The sequence below is a fragment of the Petaurus breviceps genome, unplaced genomic scaffold, assembly GCF_028583685.1.
Source record: "Petaurus breviceps papuanus isolate PSGF00001 unplaced genomic scaffold, PetGlider_PUasm1.0 183, whole genome shotgun sequence".
In the NCBI taxonomy this organism is placed as follows: Eukaryota; Metazoa; Chordata; class Mammalia; order Diprotodontia; family Petauridae; genus Petaurus; species Petaurus breviceps.
Window position 1 is genome coordinate 21,719,470 of NW_027185791.1, and position 19,920 is coordinate 21,739,389.

Below are 19,920 nucleotides of genomic sequence, written 5' to 3' on the forward strand. Positions count from 1 at the left end.
CGCACACACACACACACACACACACACGTCATTCCATATAACTATATGGAAAAGCCTTTCAGCTTTAGTTTCCTTACCTGTAAAATGTAGATAATAAAACCTGTACTACATAACTCACAGGTTGTTGTACAGATTATAATAAATACCCTTACATGAAAAGTGCTTTGAAAATTTAATGTTCAACTTAAATATCAGCTGTTTGTTATTCTAATCACCTACAATTGAACATAGCACCACCACTTAAAAAAAATAATTACAAGCTTAATTTTAAATATTTTAAAGCCAAACATTCCACAAAATATACATGTAGCAAAGCAAAATGACAGCAAAATGTCTGATAAAGCTAGCTCTAAAAACTACAAAAAAGTACATTCTTAATTTAAGTGAGAAATGTTTTAAACCTTAACTCACATTACATGTAACCATACCCACCCCTAATTTAAGATCTAAGAACACAACATACCATTTTCAGAACAAACAAAAGGCTTTTCTCCTGTGTGGAGACGTTGATGTGTTTTGAGTTGTCCACTTTGAACAAAGGCTTTCCCACAGTCTGGGTAGTCACACAAATAAGGCCTTTCACCTACAAAACAAAGAGAACTTTTAAACAAATAATTGCATCCAGGATAAACAAGCATAAAAAATAACAAACATGACTCTTCTCTACCTAAATGGACACCAGAAGCAGAAGTCCAAAGGATTCACTTTAGTAAGAGAAGGTATCTACCTATGAACACAGCATTGTTTTGATTAAGGCTAAATCTTCAAATCACCAAGACTCAAAATCCTAAGGCAATTTTTCTTTATTCTTCATCCATTCCCTATATCTGTCAGTCACCACATTCTACTGAATCTTGCGAATGCATTTTTTTTCTCTATCCTCCATCCCCGTTGCCATCACCCTGATCTAAATCCTCATCATCTCACATGGAAATTACAGCAGGGAGGCACTTCTGTGCCTCCCTCAAACTCATCCCATATAATCATGCCAGGAAAATGTTCCTATACCACCAGTCTTATATGTTTTGAATATCCAAACCTGCTCTCTCTCCTGAGTTCTAATCTGGCTCATCTCCAACTGCCTATAATACGCTGCCAATTGGACATCCCACAGGCATCTCAAACTTCTCAAGAGAAGCAATTCTTGTTCATCCTCTGCTCCACGCTTCTCCGAGCCTTACCCCGTCCCCAACTTGCCCACCCCACCCGCCAAAAATGAAGTTTGCTTTCTCCTGAGGGCATCAGCATCTCTAGTTATCCAGGCTTAAGGCCTTAGAGTCATCTTTATGCTTCCCTCGTCTTCAAATCTTCCATCTAATCAGTTGAGGATTCTTCTACCCCGCCTCACCCCTCCCACTTTCTTTCCAGTAATAGCTTGTAGCACACAAGTAATGCTTTCACTGTTTTCAGTTATTTAATGTTTTAGTCTTACCTCCTTAACTACATTGTAAACCCTTGAAGGCAAAGACACTTTCATTTACTTCTTTTTTATTGACCACAGTAGTTACAATTGTTGTTACATAGTGGATACTCAATAATTACTTAGTATTTGTATGTACTAACATCACTCCAAAAACAGTAATATTTAGACGGAATAGTGTAACAAAACACTAGTACTTTCATTCTGTTTCATGAAACAGATGCAATTTTTAAAAAAATCTTAAGCTGTCATTAAAAATACCTCTAAAAATGTTTGATAACTAAAAAGCAAATCCTTTATCCTTTAAGACAGTACACATTAATAATAACAAGGATGTGTAGAGATGTTCAAATTATCAAGGGAACAGCCTCTTTATGAATCAGTCTCATCTATTTAACAAAACACATTCTCCAAGAGCAATGACCAGTGAATTTGGACTCAGGATTTGGATGAGTCCTGGCCCCACTACTTCACCAGCTATGTGACAGAGCAAGCTGTTTAACCTATTCCCATCTATAAAATGAAAATGGTAATATTTGTACTGCCTAGGTCATAGATTTATTATGTAAAAAAGTTTCATAAGCTATAAATGCTACATAAACATTTACCACAAAAGAATGAACTTAGCTTACTTCGACTTGTTGTATATGCCTCAAAAAGAATGGTTATTCATTTTAAATATATGACTAGCTTTTTAATTAGCTGTTTTACTGGAAAGTACTTGTATTGAATCCTTCAAGAAGCTGTCAAGACTTACAGTCCCTGACCTCAAGAAACTTTCCCTCTATTAAGGAAAACAAGATACAAATCATAAGAAAACACAAAATATATACAAACACGAAATAGTTTAACATTTAACATTAACATAACTAAATAGTTTAAACATTTATAGTCTTAAGGTTTACAAAGTACTTCATATGTATGTGTATATATAGTATACATATTATATTATAATATACATTATACCATAATCACCACTTAAACCCCTATGTAGGTTCATTATCATCTGGTTTTACATGTGATGAAACTGAGGTCAAAAGAAGGCAGATGTAACAAATTCAAAGTCTTAGAACTAGAAAGTGTCTGAGGTAGGACTTGAACCCAAATCTTCTGACTGCAAATTCCATATTCTATCTGCTACCCCATACTAGATCTAAATAAATTATTTGATGGTGGCACTAGCAGCCAATAGTAAAAAGGAAAGATGTTATGTAGGAGGTAGCATTGGAGCTGAGTTTTAAAGGAAGCTAGGGACTCTAAGAAACAGAGGTAAGAGAAGATGACAACCTATGCAAAAACACAGGGATGGGAGAAAATGTCCTAAGTAAAGAAGAGTGAGAAGACCAGTTTGGCTGACCCACTGAGCGCAGGAAGGGAATGAATGGATAGAAAGGCTGCAGTCAGGATGTAAAAAATTTTCAATAACAAACCAAAGAGTCCATATTCAATCCTACAGGTAATAGGAAGTCATTGTGACTTTTCTGAGAAGGGCAGCAACACATTCAGACCTAGACTTTAGGAATATTATTTTGGTAGTTATGTGGAAGATGACCTAGAAAGAGAGCTTTGAAAAATAGACTATTGAAATAGTCCAGGTGAAAGATGATAAGGCCCTGAACAAGGTTGGTGGCCATGTGAGTGCACAGAAGAGGAGGGATGCAAAAGAAGTCAAGTGAATCAATAAAATTTGGCACCTGAGGTGAGAGAAAGTAAGAAGTCCAGAATGACTCCACTGTCACAAATCTGCATGACCAGAATGGTGGTTACTGACAAAAAGTAGAGGACCTGGGGCAAGAGGTAGGTTTGGGGGAAAATATATGGATGCGTTGAATTTTAGAAGCCTATTGGACTTTCAATTTGAAAGGTCCAATAGGCAAATGCTGAGAAGAAACCATTAGCTTAAAAAGGAGAGGAGGGTTTAATATATACATCTGGGAATTATTTTGCTTAGAGATGATAACTGATTCATGGGAACTATTGAGTTCAACAAGAGAAGAAGTATAGAGAGAAAAGAGGGTTCATAACACCTCAGGGTACACCCACTGTTTGAGGATAAGGTATGAAGGACAACCCAGTAACGAAGGCAGAGAAGAAACAGTAAGAACAGTATGAGGAGAATCAAGAGAGAGTGACATCACAAAAACCCAAAGAGACTCTTCAGGAGGACAGGGCGGTCAAAAGCTACCAAGAAGTAGGACAGGATGACTGAGAAAAAGCCATTGGGTTTGGCAACTAAAAATTCACTGGTAAGCTTGGCACATGCAATTTCAGTTAAACAATTAGTCAGAAACCAGAATAGAGAGTTTGGGGTATTAGTGAATGGAGGAGTAGAAATTACAACTTCTAGTTTAAAAAAATGTGTCCTGGATTAGAGGTAAATAAGTGTATTAAAGTAATATTTTTCATTTTGAACCTACAAATTGACCCACAACAAATGAATTCTTTCTTGTGGCACTGATAGCTCTTTTTGTTTTTTTTTTTTTTTGGTAGAAATAACATGTTTTCAGAAAGACTATCCAAATTGTCATCCATTTTCATATTTTGTTTACAAATAAAAAATTCACTGCAACAAGTATAAACACATGAATTTGACACAGTATTGCAAAATGTGTAGTTTGAGTGACATAACAGTTTAGTAACAATATGTTTATACAGTATCTATTGAATTGGCCTGAGTTGGCAATCTAAGTCGCCTATCCCCAGAGTTTACAAGCCATCCTCCTCTTACCTCCATAAATAAATCTTTCTCTACTCCCGTACTTGTAACAACTTTGCATTTTGTGGTTTTGTTGGTGAAGGGAACATCCTGCACAGATTGGCAACAACTTCTCTATAGTTTATAAATCTTAAAATGAGTTGCCTAGGTGAAATGAGGTTAAATTACTTACCTGTGGTCATACAGTTAATGTGAATTAGAGACAAGGCCTGAATCCAGTTCTTCCTCATTCCAAGACTGGCCCTCTAGACATCTGAACATACTGCCCTTCACTTAACACACCAATATGCCAGAATGATAATAAATACAGGAAAGATGTATTTTTCAGTAAAAAGTATATTCATATGCTAAACATTTTTTTAAGGATTTCAGGTAAAATATATTTGCTACTCTACAAACTGCTCTACATACCAGTATGGGTCCTTTTGTGTGCCTGTAGAGATTTTTCCCTCGGAAATACTCTATTACAGATGTTACAACGGATTCTGCTAGAAGAATGTTCTCCCTCATTTATTAAATCCCGGACAGTATCTGCTCTGGGTCGACCACGTCTGATCCCATCCTGCATTTAGAAGGAGAAATGTTTAAAAATCCTGTAAACATCATTATTTTATGCAACTTATATGGAATGACTTAGCAGTAAAGCCAACACTCCTCCCAATTTCCCACAAAAGAAATTGCATGAGGCAAATAGCATAATGTTGTAAGGACAAACCTTCAAACAAACTGCAATAGCATAAAACACTATCAATAAATAGATCAAATACCAAATTTTGTTAAAATTCAGTTAACGGGTGATCACATGTGATCCACAGTTAACTTAGAAAGGACAGAGAAAATTTCAGTTCATTGTATATACCCAGCATCCCTACTAGACCAGTTATATAAATGGAATATAGGTAGGTTAGTAGAAGAAGTAAGCATATTTTTAAAAATTGTTTTTAACATTTAAAAAAATTTGAATTTCAAATCTCTTCCTCACTCCTCTCCTCCCCATCCATTAAGAAGGGAAGCAATATATCACCTATGCATGTTAAATTATACAAAACATACTTCTATATTAGCCATATTGCAACAAAAAAAAGAAAAATAAAGAAAGTGAAAAGATTCAGTTTGCACTCGGTTCATCAGTTCTCTCTCTGTAAGTGAACAGTATGTTCCATTATGATTTCTTTGGAATTGCCTTCGATCATTATACTATCAGAATGACTAAGTGCTTCACAATTGATCATCATTACAGTATTGTTGTTACTGTGTACAATTACTTCCTATTCTTCTCCCTTCATTCTGCATCAGTTCATAAAATCTTCCCAGGTTTTTCTGAAATGATTCCTCTCAACATTTCTTATAGCAAAATAACATACCATCACAATCATACACATCTTCCCCAATTAACAATCTTTCCTTCCATTTCCAATTCTTTGCCACCAAAAAAAGAGCTGCTACAAATATTTTTGTACACATAGGTCTTTTCCTTTGATCTCTTTGGGATACAAATCTAATAGCAGTATTTCTGGGTCCAAAGATACATACATATAGTTTTATAGTCCCTTTGGTACAGTTCCAAATTGTTCTCCAAAATGGTTGAATTAGTTCACAATGACATCAAAAATGCATTAGTGTTCCTATTTTTCCATATCCCTTCCAACATTTATCATTTTCCTTTTCTGTCATATTAGCTAATCTGATAAGAGTTTTATTTTAATTTCTTTTTTTGCTTTTTTTTTTTTTTTTTTTTTTTTTTTTTTTTTGGAGAGGGGAAGGTAGGGCAATTGGGGTTAAGTGATTTGCCCAAGGTCACATGGCCAGCAAGTGTTAAGTGTCTGAGGCCAGATTTAAACTCAGGTCCTCCTGACTCCAGGGTTGGTGCTCTATTCACTGTGTCACCTAGTCACCCCATATTTTAATTTCTTTTAATGTGAAGAATTGCAGAAAATGATGTAGAGTATTTTTTCACATGAGTGCAGACAGCTTTGATTCCTTTGGTCTGTTCATATCATTTGGGGGATGGCTCTTATTTTTATAAGTTTAGCTCAGTTCCTTATATATTTGAGAAATGAAGCCTTTATCAGAGAAAATGTAAAATTTTTCCCATTACCTGCTTTCCTTATAATTTTGGCTGAATTGGTTTTGGTAATACAAAAACTTTTAATTTCATGTAATCAAAATTATCCATTACACTTCCTGTAATCCTCTATTTAGTTTGGTCACAAACTCTTCCCTCCATAGATCTGACAGGCAGAATTTTCCATGTTCCCCCAATTTGTTTATGCTATCACCCTGTATATCTAAATCATGTACCCATTGTGATCTTATCTTGGCATACCATATTAGATGTTGGTCCATGCCTACTTTCTGCCAAACTTCTTTCTAGTTTCCTCATCACTTTTTCTCAAATGTTGAGTTCTTGCCCCAAAAGTTTGGATCTTTGGGTCTATCAAACACTAGATTACTATAGTCATTGACCACTGTACACTATGTGCCTAATCTATTCCACTGATCTACCACTACCAATAAAGTACCAGACTGTTTTGATGATTATCACTTTGTAATATAGAGTAAAATCGGATATTATAAGGCTTCTTTCATAGATTCTTTTGATATTCTGACATTTTGTTATTCTAGATGTATTGTTGTTACTTTTTCATCAAGTATAAAATAATCCTTTGGTAGTCTGATTGGTATGACACAATAATTTTTGTAGAATTGCCATTTTTGTTATATTGGCTCAGCCTACTCATGAGCAATTCACTTTTCTCCAATTGTTTAGATCTGTCTTTATTTGTGTGATGTGTTTTTTGATTGTATACACATAGTCCCTGGGTTTGACTTGGCAGATAGATGTATTTTATATTGTCTACAGATTGAATTTTATATTGTCTGCAGTTATTTTAAATGGCATTTCTCTTTCTCTTCCTGCTGGATTGTGTAGGAAATATACAGAAATGCTGATAGTTTATGTGGGCTTATTTTATATTCCTTTTTTTTTTCTTGGAGGGCAATTGGAGTTAAGTGACTTGCTCAAGGTCACACGGCTAGTTTTTTTTTTGTGTTAAGAGTCTGAGGCTGGATTTGAACTCAGGTCCTCCTGACTCCAGGGCTGGTGCTCTATTCACTATGCCACCTAGCCACCCCGCTTATTTTATATTCCTTAACTATGGTAAGATTCATTGTTTCAACTATTTTTTTTTAGTTGATTCCCTAGGGTTTTCTAAGTATACAATCATATGAAAAGTGAGGTTTTGTTTTCTCATTGCCTATTCATATTCTTTCAATTTCTTTTTGTCTCATTGCTATAACTAGCATTTCTAGCACAATACTGAATAATAGAGGTGGTATTGAACATCCTAGCTTCATCCCTAATCTTATTAGGAAGGCTTATAGCTTATCTGTATTACAGATAAAACTTGCTGATGGCTTTAGATAGATATCATTTATTTTAAGAAAAAGCTCCATTTATTTCTTTGCTTTTTAGTACATTTAATAGGAATAGCTGCTATATTTTGTCAAAATCTTTTTCTGTATCTACTGGGGCAATGATGTGATTCTTGTTACTATTATTGTCAATTATGATTATATGTTACCTAATACTGAACCAGTTCTGCATTCTTGGCATAAATCCTACTTGGTCATTGTATATGAACTTTGTGATATACTGCTGTAATCTTCTTGTTAATATTTTATTTTGATGTATCAATATTCATTAGAGAAATTGGCCTAGTTTTATTTCTCTTCTCTCTGCTTTAACCATATTTGCATCATAAAAGGAATTTGGTAGAACTACTTTACCTATTTTTCCAAATAGTTTATATAGTATTAGAATTAATAACTCTTTGGGAGGCTAGGTGGTACAGTGAATAGAGCACCGGCCCTGGAGTCAGGAGGACCTGAGTTCAAAAATCCAGCCTCAGACTCTTAACACACAAAAAAAACTAGTGGTGTGATCTTGGGCAAGTCACTTAACCCCAATTGCCCTGCCTTTCCCCTCCAAAAAAAGCAAAGTAAATAAATTAAAAAATATATATTTTTAAACTAATAACTCTTTAAATGTTTGGTAGTATTTACTTGTAAATCCATTTGGTCCTAGAGATTTTCTTAAGGAATTCATTATGGTTCAATTTCTTTTTCTAAGGGAGGGTTATTAAAGTATTCTATTTCCTCTCCTGTTAATCTGGGCGATTTGTTTTTGTAAATATCCATCCATTTCACTTAGATTGTCAGTTTTATTGGCATATAATTGGGAAAAATAACTCCTAATAATCTCTTTAATTTTATCTTCATTGTTGGTGCATTTTTTCCATTTTTGATACTGGTAACTTGGTATTTTTAAAATCAAATTCACCAGTATCTTATCTACTTTATTGGTTTATATAACCAGCTCCTAGTTTTATTAGTTCAATCTTTTTAACTTTCAATTTTATTAATCTCTCATTTGATTTTCATTTTGGTGTTTAATTGAATATTTTTAATTTGTTCTTTTTCTATTTTGGTGTTTAATTGGAGATTTTTAATTTGTTCTTTTTCTAGTGGGTTTTTTTTTAACTGTATGCCCAATTCATTGATCTGCTTTTTTATTGATGTCAGAGTTGAGAGATTTAAATTCTGTCCAAGTACTGTTCTGGCTGCATACCACAAATTTTGGTATGGTATCTCATTGTTGTCATTATCTTTAATTAAATTGTTGTTTGTATGAGTTGTTCTTTGACCTACTCATTCTTTAGGATTAGATTATTTAGTTTACAATTATTTTTTTAATCTGTTTACAATGTAATTTTTTAAATTTTGCATTAGAGTAACAAAGAGGTGCATTTAATGTTCCTGTTTTTTTGCATTTGTCTGTGAGGTATTTAATGCCTTAGTACATGATCAACTTTTCTGAAAGTACCATATACAGCTGAAGAAAGGTATACTTCTTTCTACTCCCATTCAATTTTCTCCAGAGGTCTACCTCTAACTTTTCTAAAATTCCATTCATCTCCTTAACTTTGTCATCATTTATTTTATGGTTGGACTTATTCTGAAAGGGGAAAGTTGAGGTCCCCACTAGTATAGTTTTATTGTTTATTTCATCTTGCAACTCATTTAATTTTTCCATTAAGAATTTAAGTGCTATGCCATTTGGTGCATATGTTTAGTGTTTATATTACTTCACTGTCTATGGTACCTGTTAGCAAAATGTAAGTTACCTTGATTATCTCTTCTAATTAGGTCTATTTTTGGCTTTGTCTGAAATCATGATTGCTGTCACTTTACCTCAGCTAAATCATAATACATTCTGCTTTAGCCCCTTATTTTAACTGTGTATATCTTTCTCTTTCAAGTGTGTTTCTTCTAAGTAACACATTGTTAGAGTCTGGTTTCTAATCCATTCTGCTATCTGCTTCCATCTTATGGGTAAATTAATCCCATTCACATTCAGAGTTACAATTACTATATATTTCCCTTCTCCTATTTCTCTTTCCCATCCTTTTTTTAACCATGACCCTCCTCAAAATTTTATTTTGCTTCTTATCATTGCCTCCCCATTTATCAGCCCCCCCCCCACCAAATGTATACCTATATTCTCTCTTTGAATCCATTACAACGTGAGGCTCAAACATTAACCACCCTTTTATCCTCTACTGTGAAAGTTCTTCCCCTTTTATGTGAGATGATTTCTCTTGTTTTCCCTCTCCCTTCCCCCTTCTGCCAGTGCATCCCTCTTTCATTTTGAGATCATCCTTAATATACTCAACTCACTTCTGTGCCCTACACATAGACTCCTACCTGCCTTAATAATGATAGTTTTAGGAGTTATGTGTATCATCTTCCAATATAAGAATGTAAAAAGTTTAACCTTATTAAGTCTGTTATTTCTCTGCCATATTTACCTTTTTATGCAATGTCAAATTTTCTATTCACTCTATCTAGTCTTTTCATGAGTAGTACTTTAAAGTTCCCTATTTCATTAAATATTCATTTCCCCTCCCACCTGTCCCCCACACCTGCCAAGATAGATTATACTCAGTATTCCTAAATACCTTATTCTTGGTTGTAATTCTAGCTCATTTGTCCTCTGGAATGATATTCCAAGCTCTCTTATCCTTTAACATGGAAGCTACTAAATCTTACATGTCTTGACTGTGACTCCACAATATTTGAAGGCTTTCTTTCTGACTGCAATATTTTCTCCTTGACCTGAGAACTCTGGAATTTGACTATAATATTTCCAAGAGTTTTCATTTTGAGATCTCTTTCAAGTGTTCATTGTTAGATTCTTTCCATTTCTATGTTACCCTCTGGTTCTCAGATAATAAGGCAGTTTTCCTTCATAGTTTCTTGAAATGTAATGTCTAGGCTCTTTTTTTTTTTTAAATCATGGTTTTCGGGTAGTCCAATAATTCTTAAATTATCTCCCCTTAAGAATATAATCTCTTTTTGACCGGTTGTCCAATTTCCTTTCTGCATTTGGGCTGAGAGCTCCCAAAGGCCTCTAAGGTCCACAGCCAGTCCATTGTCACAGAGCTTTCCTGCCAACCTTCTGAGTTATCTTAGGCTGGAAAAATGTTTCACCTTGACCTATTGTTGGCTATGGTGCCCCAGAGTTCGATTTGACATAATACTTTAAAGTTGTCTAGAGAGGAATATTAGGGGAGTTCAGCTGGGTTGCTGCCTCTACTCTGCTATCTTAAATAAGTTCATTTTTAAAATCAAATAATCCCTCATTTTGCTAAGAACGGAAGGAGTCAAAATCTTAAATGACCCTTCAATTAAGTCAGTGTTAAGCAAAAATTGGTAAAACCGTGGCATCTGAAAATGACGGTCACTGCCCATCTCCCACTCCCTGTCATATTAGGTTTTTTCCTCCTTCTCTTCCCTCCTTCATAAACATACCTTAAACCTGCCAATGACAACCAGTCGTATTCATTGACTTGGTTTTGTATCTCTGCATGCTAAAGAAATTGCTGGTCCCTGTTCTAAGCAGAGAAGGGTTGTGACTAGATACAAACATTGAGGCAACAGCAAATACTGAACTCTGACAAGATGTTTAACTATGTTAGTTCTGTTTAAAAACCTCAATTACAGAAAAACACAGAATCAAGGATTCACAAAATTAATTCTTTATGGGAAGAAATAACAAAAGGGATCTGAAATCAAGATAGTATCAATTCAAAATATAAAAAACAATATTGGATAAATCCATGTACCCATATCATGAAAAAGGCATTTCTTTTGTGGGATTAGACTCTTAACATTTAGAATAATAGTAGCACTGAAAAATTATAGTCTGTTTCCATAATATTAATTGGACAAGAATTCTTTTTTAAAATTTTGATACAATTTGAAATATGCCTGATTTTTTGAACAGCCTGTCATATAAAATTTTGCAACAATAAAGTGCAAATTTTCCATTGATCTGATAATATGAAATAGAATCATACTCATTTGTATAAACAATCTTAAAAACCAAATTTTGAAATTACTTTGCAATCTAAAAATAACTCTCTTGTCCAGCCGCAGGTATATGTGTGTATGTGTAATAATAATTCTCATCAGCAGTGTAGATATAAAGTCCAGAGGAATTTCACAATAACGTGTCTCAAAATTCCCTGCCAAAAATGGAGAAAGGCAAATTCTGACAGCAGGGAAAGTAAGCCAAAAAGCAAGCCATGCTTTCCTGTTAAAGTAAATAAGGAGAAATACACATGAAACATTTTAAATTCATTGTATCAAAAAATAAGCACAGTATCACTTAAATAAGAACTTTTTAGCCTAGAATAAAAATCCTGACAATTACATTGTATAAAATCCTACAACCAAGTTCATTATAGCATAGTGGCAACCTTGGGCTCTCCAAAGGGATGTCAGCTAAGTACAAGTTCTAATGGTTCCTAATAAGATGTAAAGGCTTTGAATAGGGCTCCAGTGATTAACCACGTAAGCCTCATTTGAGGCTTTCCCTAGCAAGGTTTAAAGATACTTAATTTCACTAAGTTAGTGAACCTTGAGGAATGTTCCCTCTAGTGGGTCTGCAAACTATGTTGCTTAAGAAGGCTGATAGTAATCAAATCACAGACCCTTCAAATGCCAAAATATGAGTAAGAAACCAAGATTCTATACCGCTACCCTCTATAGGGAGTGGGGGGAAGAAGAAAGCTAGATCAGGAGAAGAAAAAACAAAGACATTAGAAAAGGGGGGGAAATCAGTCTTACTGTTTTGTCCACAGAAAAAGGAGATGTTCATAGGTTAACTGTGGTCACAACCACATCCTGAGTTTTGTTAGGGGCTTTTTGTTTTTTTTTTTTTAACAGCACCAAGAGCCACCTCCATCCATATCAAACAACAGAGAACCTTCTCCCAGCCTCCACCCATGCCAACCCTGAATCCTCATATTTATTTTGTTGTTGGAGAGAGGAGACTGAGGGATCAAGAGCAGGCGGGTCATTGCAGAATGACTGTCAGACCTTTGCTGGTCAGTCAAACCTACTATATGCTGTAGCTCATTTTAACTAGACTTTAATCTGATTAAAGCAACTGACTAAATTATGGATAAGTAGCTTTTCTCCAACCAGTGTTTGTATGACTGAAGAAAAGCATTTAACCCAAAAGAATATAATTAGTTTGCATATTCTACTAAGAATTCCAGTATATGGTGTAACTTTTGCCATAAAGATTTCCCAACCCATCCAAATAATAGCTTTCCTGAACTTAAAATTGTTACCTCCACCACTCAAATTTTTAATCCTATACTGCCTTTCAATCCTCAATTCACCAAATACTGAAGACTTATTGAGCAAAGCCTTTACCTATTTTTAACTATTATGCTGCTGTTCTTCATGTGTTTGTACTTATCTCTCTGTTAAGACATAATTCTTCAATGAAGAGTTATACTCCAACAGTGGTATGGTCACAAAAGATTATATTGATTGAATAAAATACACATGAAGAGGGGCAGCTAGGTGGTGCAGTGAATAGAGGCCCTGGAGTCAGGAAGACCTGAGGTCAAATCCAGCCTCAGACACTTAACACAAAAACTGTGTGACATTGGGCAAGTCACTTAACCCCAATTGCCCTACCTTCCCCCTTCAAAAAGCACTCAATAAATAAATACATGCACATGAAGATACATAGCATAACACTTATCCTTAAAAAGCAAAGCACAATACACAGGAACTTCAATTAATAATATTGAGCTAATATATGTTAATATTAAACTAACTTTTAAAGGATGGAATTCACCAATGGAAAAGTTCAAATGGACTTCCGCCTGTTACCTTCATGGAGATTCATTCACCATACCTTTGGTTTGCTTTTACTTACTCTGATGCTATAATGAACACTCCCCCAAAACTCCACTGCTATGCTTATCCTAAATCTCAGATTATCTTTATGCTTGAAGTAAGTCATTCCTATGCTGAAACAATCAGGTATTACCATCTAGATAGAATTTAATCAATTAAACAGGAATGTTTTAAAAAAAAAAATATGGGTAGGAGCAGACAGTCATAGAAAGTCATTTCTTTATTACATTTACAACAAGGTGGTATAACAAATCTCAGGGGTTGGGTGACAGGTGGAAAGGAACAATAATGGCTCTCATTACTGCAACTTCCATCGCTTGCTCCAACTATCTGGACACCAAAGCAGACTGGGTTGTAATGGCAAGAGTTTAAGCTATGGGAATTGATTTTCTGCCACTAGTAATGTTTACAGTAATATGTAGAGTTAATTCTATAGTCATGGCCTCTTCTGCCTTCTGGTGATAAGTGAATAAATGTTGATAAAAGTGACGGGAAAAACAAAACAAATTGTTACCAGATAAAAGAAGATGAAAGCTAAGTGAGGGCTGCAGAACTGTTTCATAATTGAAGAGGGGTAAGATAGTGTGTCCCTTTGGTTTTCGGAACACCCACCTCCTTCAAGAGGCCTTTCCTGATACCCTTAGTGCTATTCTCCCTCCCCCCATCACTGTATATTTTCTATATATTCTGTTTACTAATCAATGAAAATGTTGCATATCCCTCTAGTAGAATATAAGTGCCAGCAGGACAGGGGCTGTCCTTTTTCTATCTGCATGCTCAGTACCTTGCATAGTACCTGCCACGAGGCAAGAATTTAATAAAGCTTAGTTGACTGATTTTGTTAATTGATTTTTTTTTTTTGGTTTCTTATTGTACTTGAGGTTGTAAAGAAAACTGAGTTTAGTTGGAAGTTTTCACATCACCAGGACATCATTTCATCCCCAAGGAGGTCAGAGAGGAAGGAAAAGTTCCTACATAATCAACTTTATTATGGGTAGTTACAGAAGCACCTAAGAACTAGAAACAAAGAAGGTACCTATCAACTGAAAAATGGCTGAACAAACTGTTGTATATAACTGTATGAAATATTACTGTGCCTTAAGAATTCAGAGAGACTTGGGAACAGAGTAAAATGAGCAAAATAAGAAAAAATACTTAACACAATAACCACAAAAATGCAAAGGGAAAAATAGGACATCAGATTTCTTATCAATGCAGTAACCAATGGTAACTTCTGAAAACTGATGAAGGTGGAGCTTTCTTTCCTTGTCTCAACAGGGAAATAGTGGACTATAGGTGAGGAATGGAATGAAGTGTGGGTGTTTAAGCCTAGTCTGTATGCTTAACTGCACTCAATTTCAATGATGGATTAGGTCACTGAAAAGTAACATCAGAGAAAAAAAGAAAAAAGCACTGAAAAAACAGTTTTTACAAGAGAGGTTTTTATAGAAATTAAAGTATAATCGGTGTTCTGGGGGCTATTCACCTTGCTTTTCTCAGTAATCAAACAAACCTTTAAAGAAAGTAATATTTTATGCATAAACATCTCAAGGTTAGTGCTTAGATGGGGTTGCTGTGACAGTTTATCAAGCAAAACTGCTTTTACATCAGTCTTTATGAAGATTTCAGTCTTCTGTCCTTTGAGGTAGTAGCCTTACTACTGGAGATCTCCAAGTATAGGCCAGATGATTTGTAATTTTTTTTTCAGGTAGAGGTCAGACTAGAAGACCTCTTAGGTCCCTCCCAATGCTGAATGTTATTATTCCAAAGCATATGTACTTTTGTAAATAAGTTTGTAAAAATATTTGTTGCTAGTTGTCTGCAGACAAAAGTGTTATCAGTTTTTCAGACACATTATCCAATAGCTTTTTGGAGGGCAATTGGGGTTCAGTGACTTGCCCAAGGTCACACAGCTAGTTTTTATATTCAGTGTCTGAGGCCGGATTTGAAGGTCCTCCTGACTCCAGGGCCGGTGCTCTATTCACTGCATCATCTAGCCACCCTATCCAATAGCTTACAGAGTTCTCTCTCTTTATCTACATGTGACACCAGTGATTTCGCACCTTTTAAAATCACCTCTTTCCTGACCTTTCCCAATTTCTCCCATTTACCTATACATTTGTTTGCTTCCCATTCTTCACCCTAAAAGTTTCCTCTCTTCATAATCTATATTGTAATTCTATTACCTCCATGTAGAAGTCGAAGAAATTCTCACCTCCAGCTTTGATCTCTGTAGATTTCCAAACTTTCTTCCAGGCATCTCTACCTACATACCCAACTAACACCACAAATTTAACATGTCCCTAACCTAATCCAACACTTCCCTAAAAATCTTCTTTGGTCACCATACCACAACTCGTGAAGTCACCCAGACTTGAAACTTCTGACTTTTCCCCTTGCCTAGAACATCCAATCAGTTCATTAAAAAGCTATCCTAAACAGTTCTGAAATCTTTCTCCAGTCCTTCCCACCTCCTTTCCACTCCCACTGCGAGCCAAATGAGTTTAGAAACTCATCGCTTGTTACTCCCAACTGCTGAAGTGACCCTCTGCCTCCAAATCTTCGAGTTCCCAACAGATTAAATCTCTAATGGCTCTAATGGTATTATTTTTTTTCTGACTGCATCCCTCCCTCCGACGGCTCTCCACCAGTTACCAGATAAAGCCCTGCCTGCTCCGTTTGGCCCTAATGTGCTGTTCCAGACTTAGCCCTGAAGCCTACCTCATTCCCACGCCCCGTGCTCGGAGTTCCATTCCCAAAAGCCCTGCCCATCTTTAAAATAGCTCGGTATCACCCCACCTGAAACGCCCCGCCAGCCCTCGGTCCCTTCTTCTGCCAGACAGGTAAGCTCTTTGTCTCTACAGCACCTGGTGGCTAAGAAAGGGCTCCTTAACGCACAGACGAGCCTTGGCTGCCTAATGAGCCTAAAGTAACTGGCAACGCTCTGGGGTGCGCGTCGCACTCTCAAGGGCGCTACTTTTGAAGGTCGCATTCGATGCGGCAACTGTCGCCTCCGTTTACTTTCCAGGTTTATGTCCCACTCCACTTCGGAACCGCAACGGAGAGCTCGGAAAGCCCGAGATCGCGTCGGTCTGCGGCTGGGGGCCCCCCCCCGGGCCCCCCCCCCCGGGCCGGGGGGGGGGGGGGGGCACTCACCCTCAGGTGGCCGCTGTCCGGGCTGCCCGCCTCCTCCTCCTCTTCTCCTCCCGAGACCGCGCTGGCCGCCGCGGCGGAGGCCGGGAGCCCCCGGCCCCGGAGCGGCTGCGGGGGCCCGGCGGCGGAGGGGGCCCCGCCCGAGGCCCCGCCGGGCCCGCCGGGGCTCAGCGTCACGTTGTGCGCGTTTTCGCCCCAGCGCCAAGGGTACACCATGAAGTCGCTGAAGCCCGGGCTGGTCGGGATGAGCGGCGGCGGCGGCTCCGGCTCGCTGCTCCGCTGGGGCTTGATCGGGGTCGTCTTGATGACCGACACCAGCACCCGCTTGGGGGAGTCGTGGCAAAAGATGACCGGGGGCGGCGGCGGCGGCTGCTGGAGCAGCGGGGACCGGCTCTCCGCCATAGCTGCCCCGATGCCCCGGCTCGTCCCCTTCCTCTCCGACCAGCCCCCCGAGTCCCCCGCGACGCGCACACACGCCCGCCCCGGGCCCCTCTCGGCGGCCGAGCTTCACGCCACAAGCGGCGCCTGCCTGCGGGGCCTGCGGGGCCACACCCGCGCGGGCTTCCCTTCCCGGCCGAGCTCTCCCCGCCGAACCGGGCACTAGAACCGCCGCAGACTCATGGCGGCGACGACTCCCGGGCTCCCTCCGGCAGCTGTCGAGGGCAGGCGGCGGTCGGGAGGGTCGGGGTCCTGGCAAGCAGCCCGGCCGCGACCGACCTCGTCCCCCGGACAGCGGATGGCCCCCCGCGGCAGCGGGGCGGAGGCCAGCGCAGTCGGCTCGGACTTGGCCCGCGGCCGCCAAGTGACAATAAAGGCGCACTCCCGAGCCCCGGAAAGCAACAACCTGCGGCGGCCGCCGGGCTCCCAGCTCCGGCTTTTCCCGCGTTACATTTCGCGCCTGGGCGGACCCAATCGGCTGCGGGCTGAGTGACAGGCCCTCCCAGCCAATGGCAATCCCCGAAGCTTTCCCGGTGGCGCGGGGCGAGGGTAGAGGCGGGCCTGGGGGAGCGCGCGCGGTCGGCCTGTGCTTCGCTATTGGCTGCTGCTCTTCATTTTTGTCCTCAGCCTCGGGCCAACGAGGTTCGAAACTTTGGGGGAGCGCGCGGCCCTCAGTGGCCCGCCCCTACGGAAGCCCCACCCTTTTCTTCCCGGCGGTTCTCTTCGTCTACTTCTGGGCCGCGCGCGCGGAGAGAGGATGGGCCAGGAGCAAGGCGCTGATTGGTTAACTCCGAAGGAAAAAGGTGGAGTCCGGGTGGAAAGAGCGAGGCGGTTGCACCCCGTTGGCTCTAACCCGCGCGCCGAGGACCCCGCCCAGGCCGCGGCTAGCGGCGGCCGTTCCCGCGCGAACGGTCTGCGTCACGTGCTCAGTTTAAAGGGACAGACGCGGTGAGGTCTTCTGCCCCGGTCCCTGCCCCGCCCCGAACGCCCCCTCTGCCGGAGAGCTGGCTTTGGTCGTCCCGGGACCCCCCGGGCTGCGGTCCCCGACTTCGGCGTCCAGTGGCCGGCACTCCGTTGGCTTCGGACCGTCTCCCTGCCTCTGTGCCCGGAGCCGCCCGCGCCGAGGACGCAGCCCTGTTTTCGCCCGGGTCCAGCCCGGCTCTCCGGGGGATTTCACCTGCGCCATCCAAACGTGCTCCAGCTTTGACTTGACTTTGCACCCCCGAGGCCACGATTTTTCAGAGCCTTCCCCTTTCGGGTGTTAGTTTGATGGCTGGGGGGGGAGACGGGGGCCTATGGAGTGGGGAGGGAGAAGCTTCCCTTAGGAGAGCGGGCGACTTCCCTTCGAGCTCTCCTCCTTCCCGCGAGCCTGCCTCCGGAAGGCCTCCAGCCCCGTGCCTTTGCACAGGCTGCCCTCGGCTCTGAGATGTGTCCCCGTCTCTCCTCCCGGCCATCGGACTCTCACTCCCTCCCGAAAGAAGGCTCGGCTGCTGTGCTGTCTGCCCGAGACCCACGAGACATGAACTCTAGGCTCACTAAAGCCACACGGCGTATTCCCTCCGCAACCCAGGGTGGCTGCCACTCTAGCTCGCTTGGCCTACCTTGGTGCTTTGGCCTCTTGGGGGTCAGTCTTGGCATTGTTAAGTGAATGTGGTTTTATTAGCAGAGATGTTAAAGAAGGACCATGGGATATTTCCATCCGACTTAGAGCTGAAATCTCATGTACATACATACATACATACATACATATATTTATCTACCTACATCTATAGCTATCTATCTATCTATAAATATATATATATATATTTATATTTCACTCTGTTAGAATGTGAGCTCCTTGAAATCAGACACTATCTTGGTTTTCTATTTGTATGTCCAGTGCTTAGTACAGTGATTAATGTTTTGTTTTTTTTGTTTCGTCCATTTGGGCAGTGAACAAAGCCAAAAGACAAAGGCAATTCTCCTTGAGACCAATTAATGGTACTGTACACTAAGCACTGTGCTTTGTATTTAGTTACAAAGATGAAAGTATAACAGTCCCTGCCCTCAAAGAGTTTACATTCTAACAAAAGAGACAACATATCCATAAAGAGCCATATGCACAATATATACAAAGCAGATACAAGGTAACCTTGGAGGGGAAAGCAATAATAACTAGGGAACCAAGAAAGATCTCGTGCAGAAAGTAATGCTTTACCTGAAGGAAATCAGGGTTTTCAAGAGAAAGAAATAAGGTAGGAGAGCATTCCAGGAGCAAGGGACAGCTGATGCAAAGACAGCGAGATATAGTCATTTGTGAAGAGGGCTAAGAATACCAGTTGTGACTGGGTTGTAAATGGTTCGGAGAGGAGTAATGTGTAAAGAAGGATAGAAAGGTAGAATGTAGCCAGCTTGTGAAGAGGGAAGAGTTTTAAATACTAAACAGAGGAGTTTATATCTGATACTAAAGGCAATAGAGAGCAACCAGACTTTAGTGACATAGTCAGAAATGCACTTGGGAAAAATTACTTTGGTAGCTGCATAAAGGGTGGATTGGAGAGAGGAGAAACTAGAGGCAGGAAAAGCAATTAGGAGGCTAGTGGGACATCCAGGTGGAAGGTGATGAGGGAGAACTGGGGCAGCAGCTGTATGAGTAGATGTTACATAACATTTGGCAAGTGATTAACGAGAGCTGAGGAGGCAACGATGACACAAAGGTCTCAAACCTGGTAACTGAACAGGGTGTTCAGTCACACCTGACTCTCCATGACACTATTTTGGGACTTTCTTGGCAAAGATACTGGAGTGATTTATCATTTACTTTCCCAGCTTATTTTACAGATGAGAAACTGAGGCAAACAAGATTAAATGGCTTGCAATAATGCCAATTGAGGAAGCACACTGTAGTGCCAATGCAATATTTATAACACCC

The 19,920-nt window shown here is 39.8% G+C and overlaps 1 protein-coding gene across 1 annotated transcript in view; it reads right to left on the reverse strand.

The window, feature by feature from the left end:
* The window catches only part of ZNF367 (zinc finger protein 367), a 26,110-nt gene extending 9,103 nt beyond the window's left edge, over positions 1 to 17,007 (reverse strand). The window contains exons 1-3 of the mRNA XM_069088026.1: positions 16,575 to 17,007; positions 4,548 to 4,698; positions 464 to 583 (exon numbers count right to left, since the gene is read on the reverse strand). Of these exons, the coding sequence (XP_068944127.1) occupies positions 464 to 583; positions 4,548 to 4,698; positions 16,575 to 16,973 (670 nt within the window). The 5' untranslated portion in view covers positions 16,974 to 17,007. The remainder of the gene's footprint in view (positions 1 to 463; positions 584 to 4,547; positions 4,699 to 16,574) is intronic.
* Between the last annotated feature and the right edge of the window lie 2,913 nt (positions 17,008 to 19,920).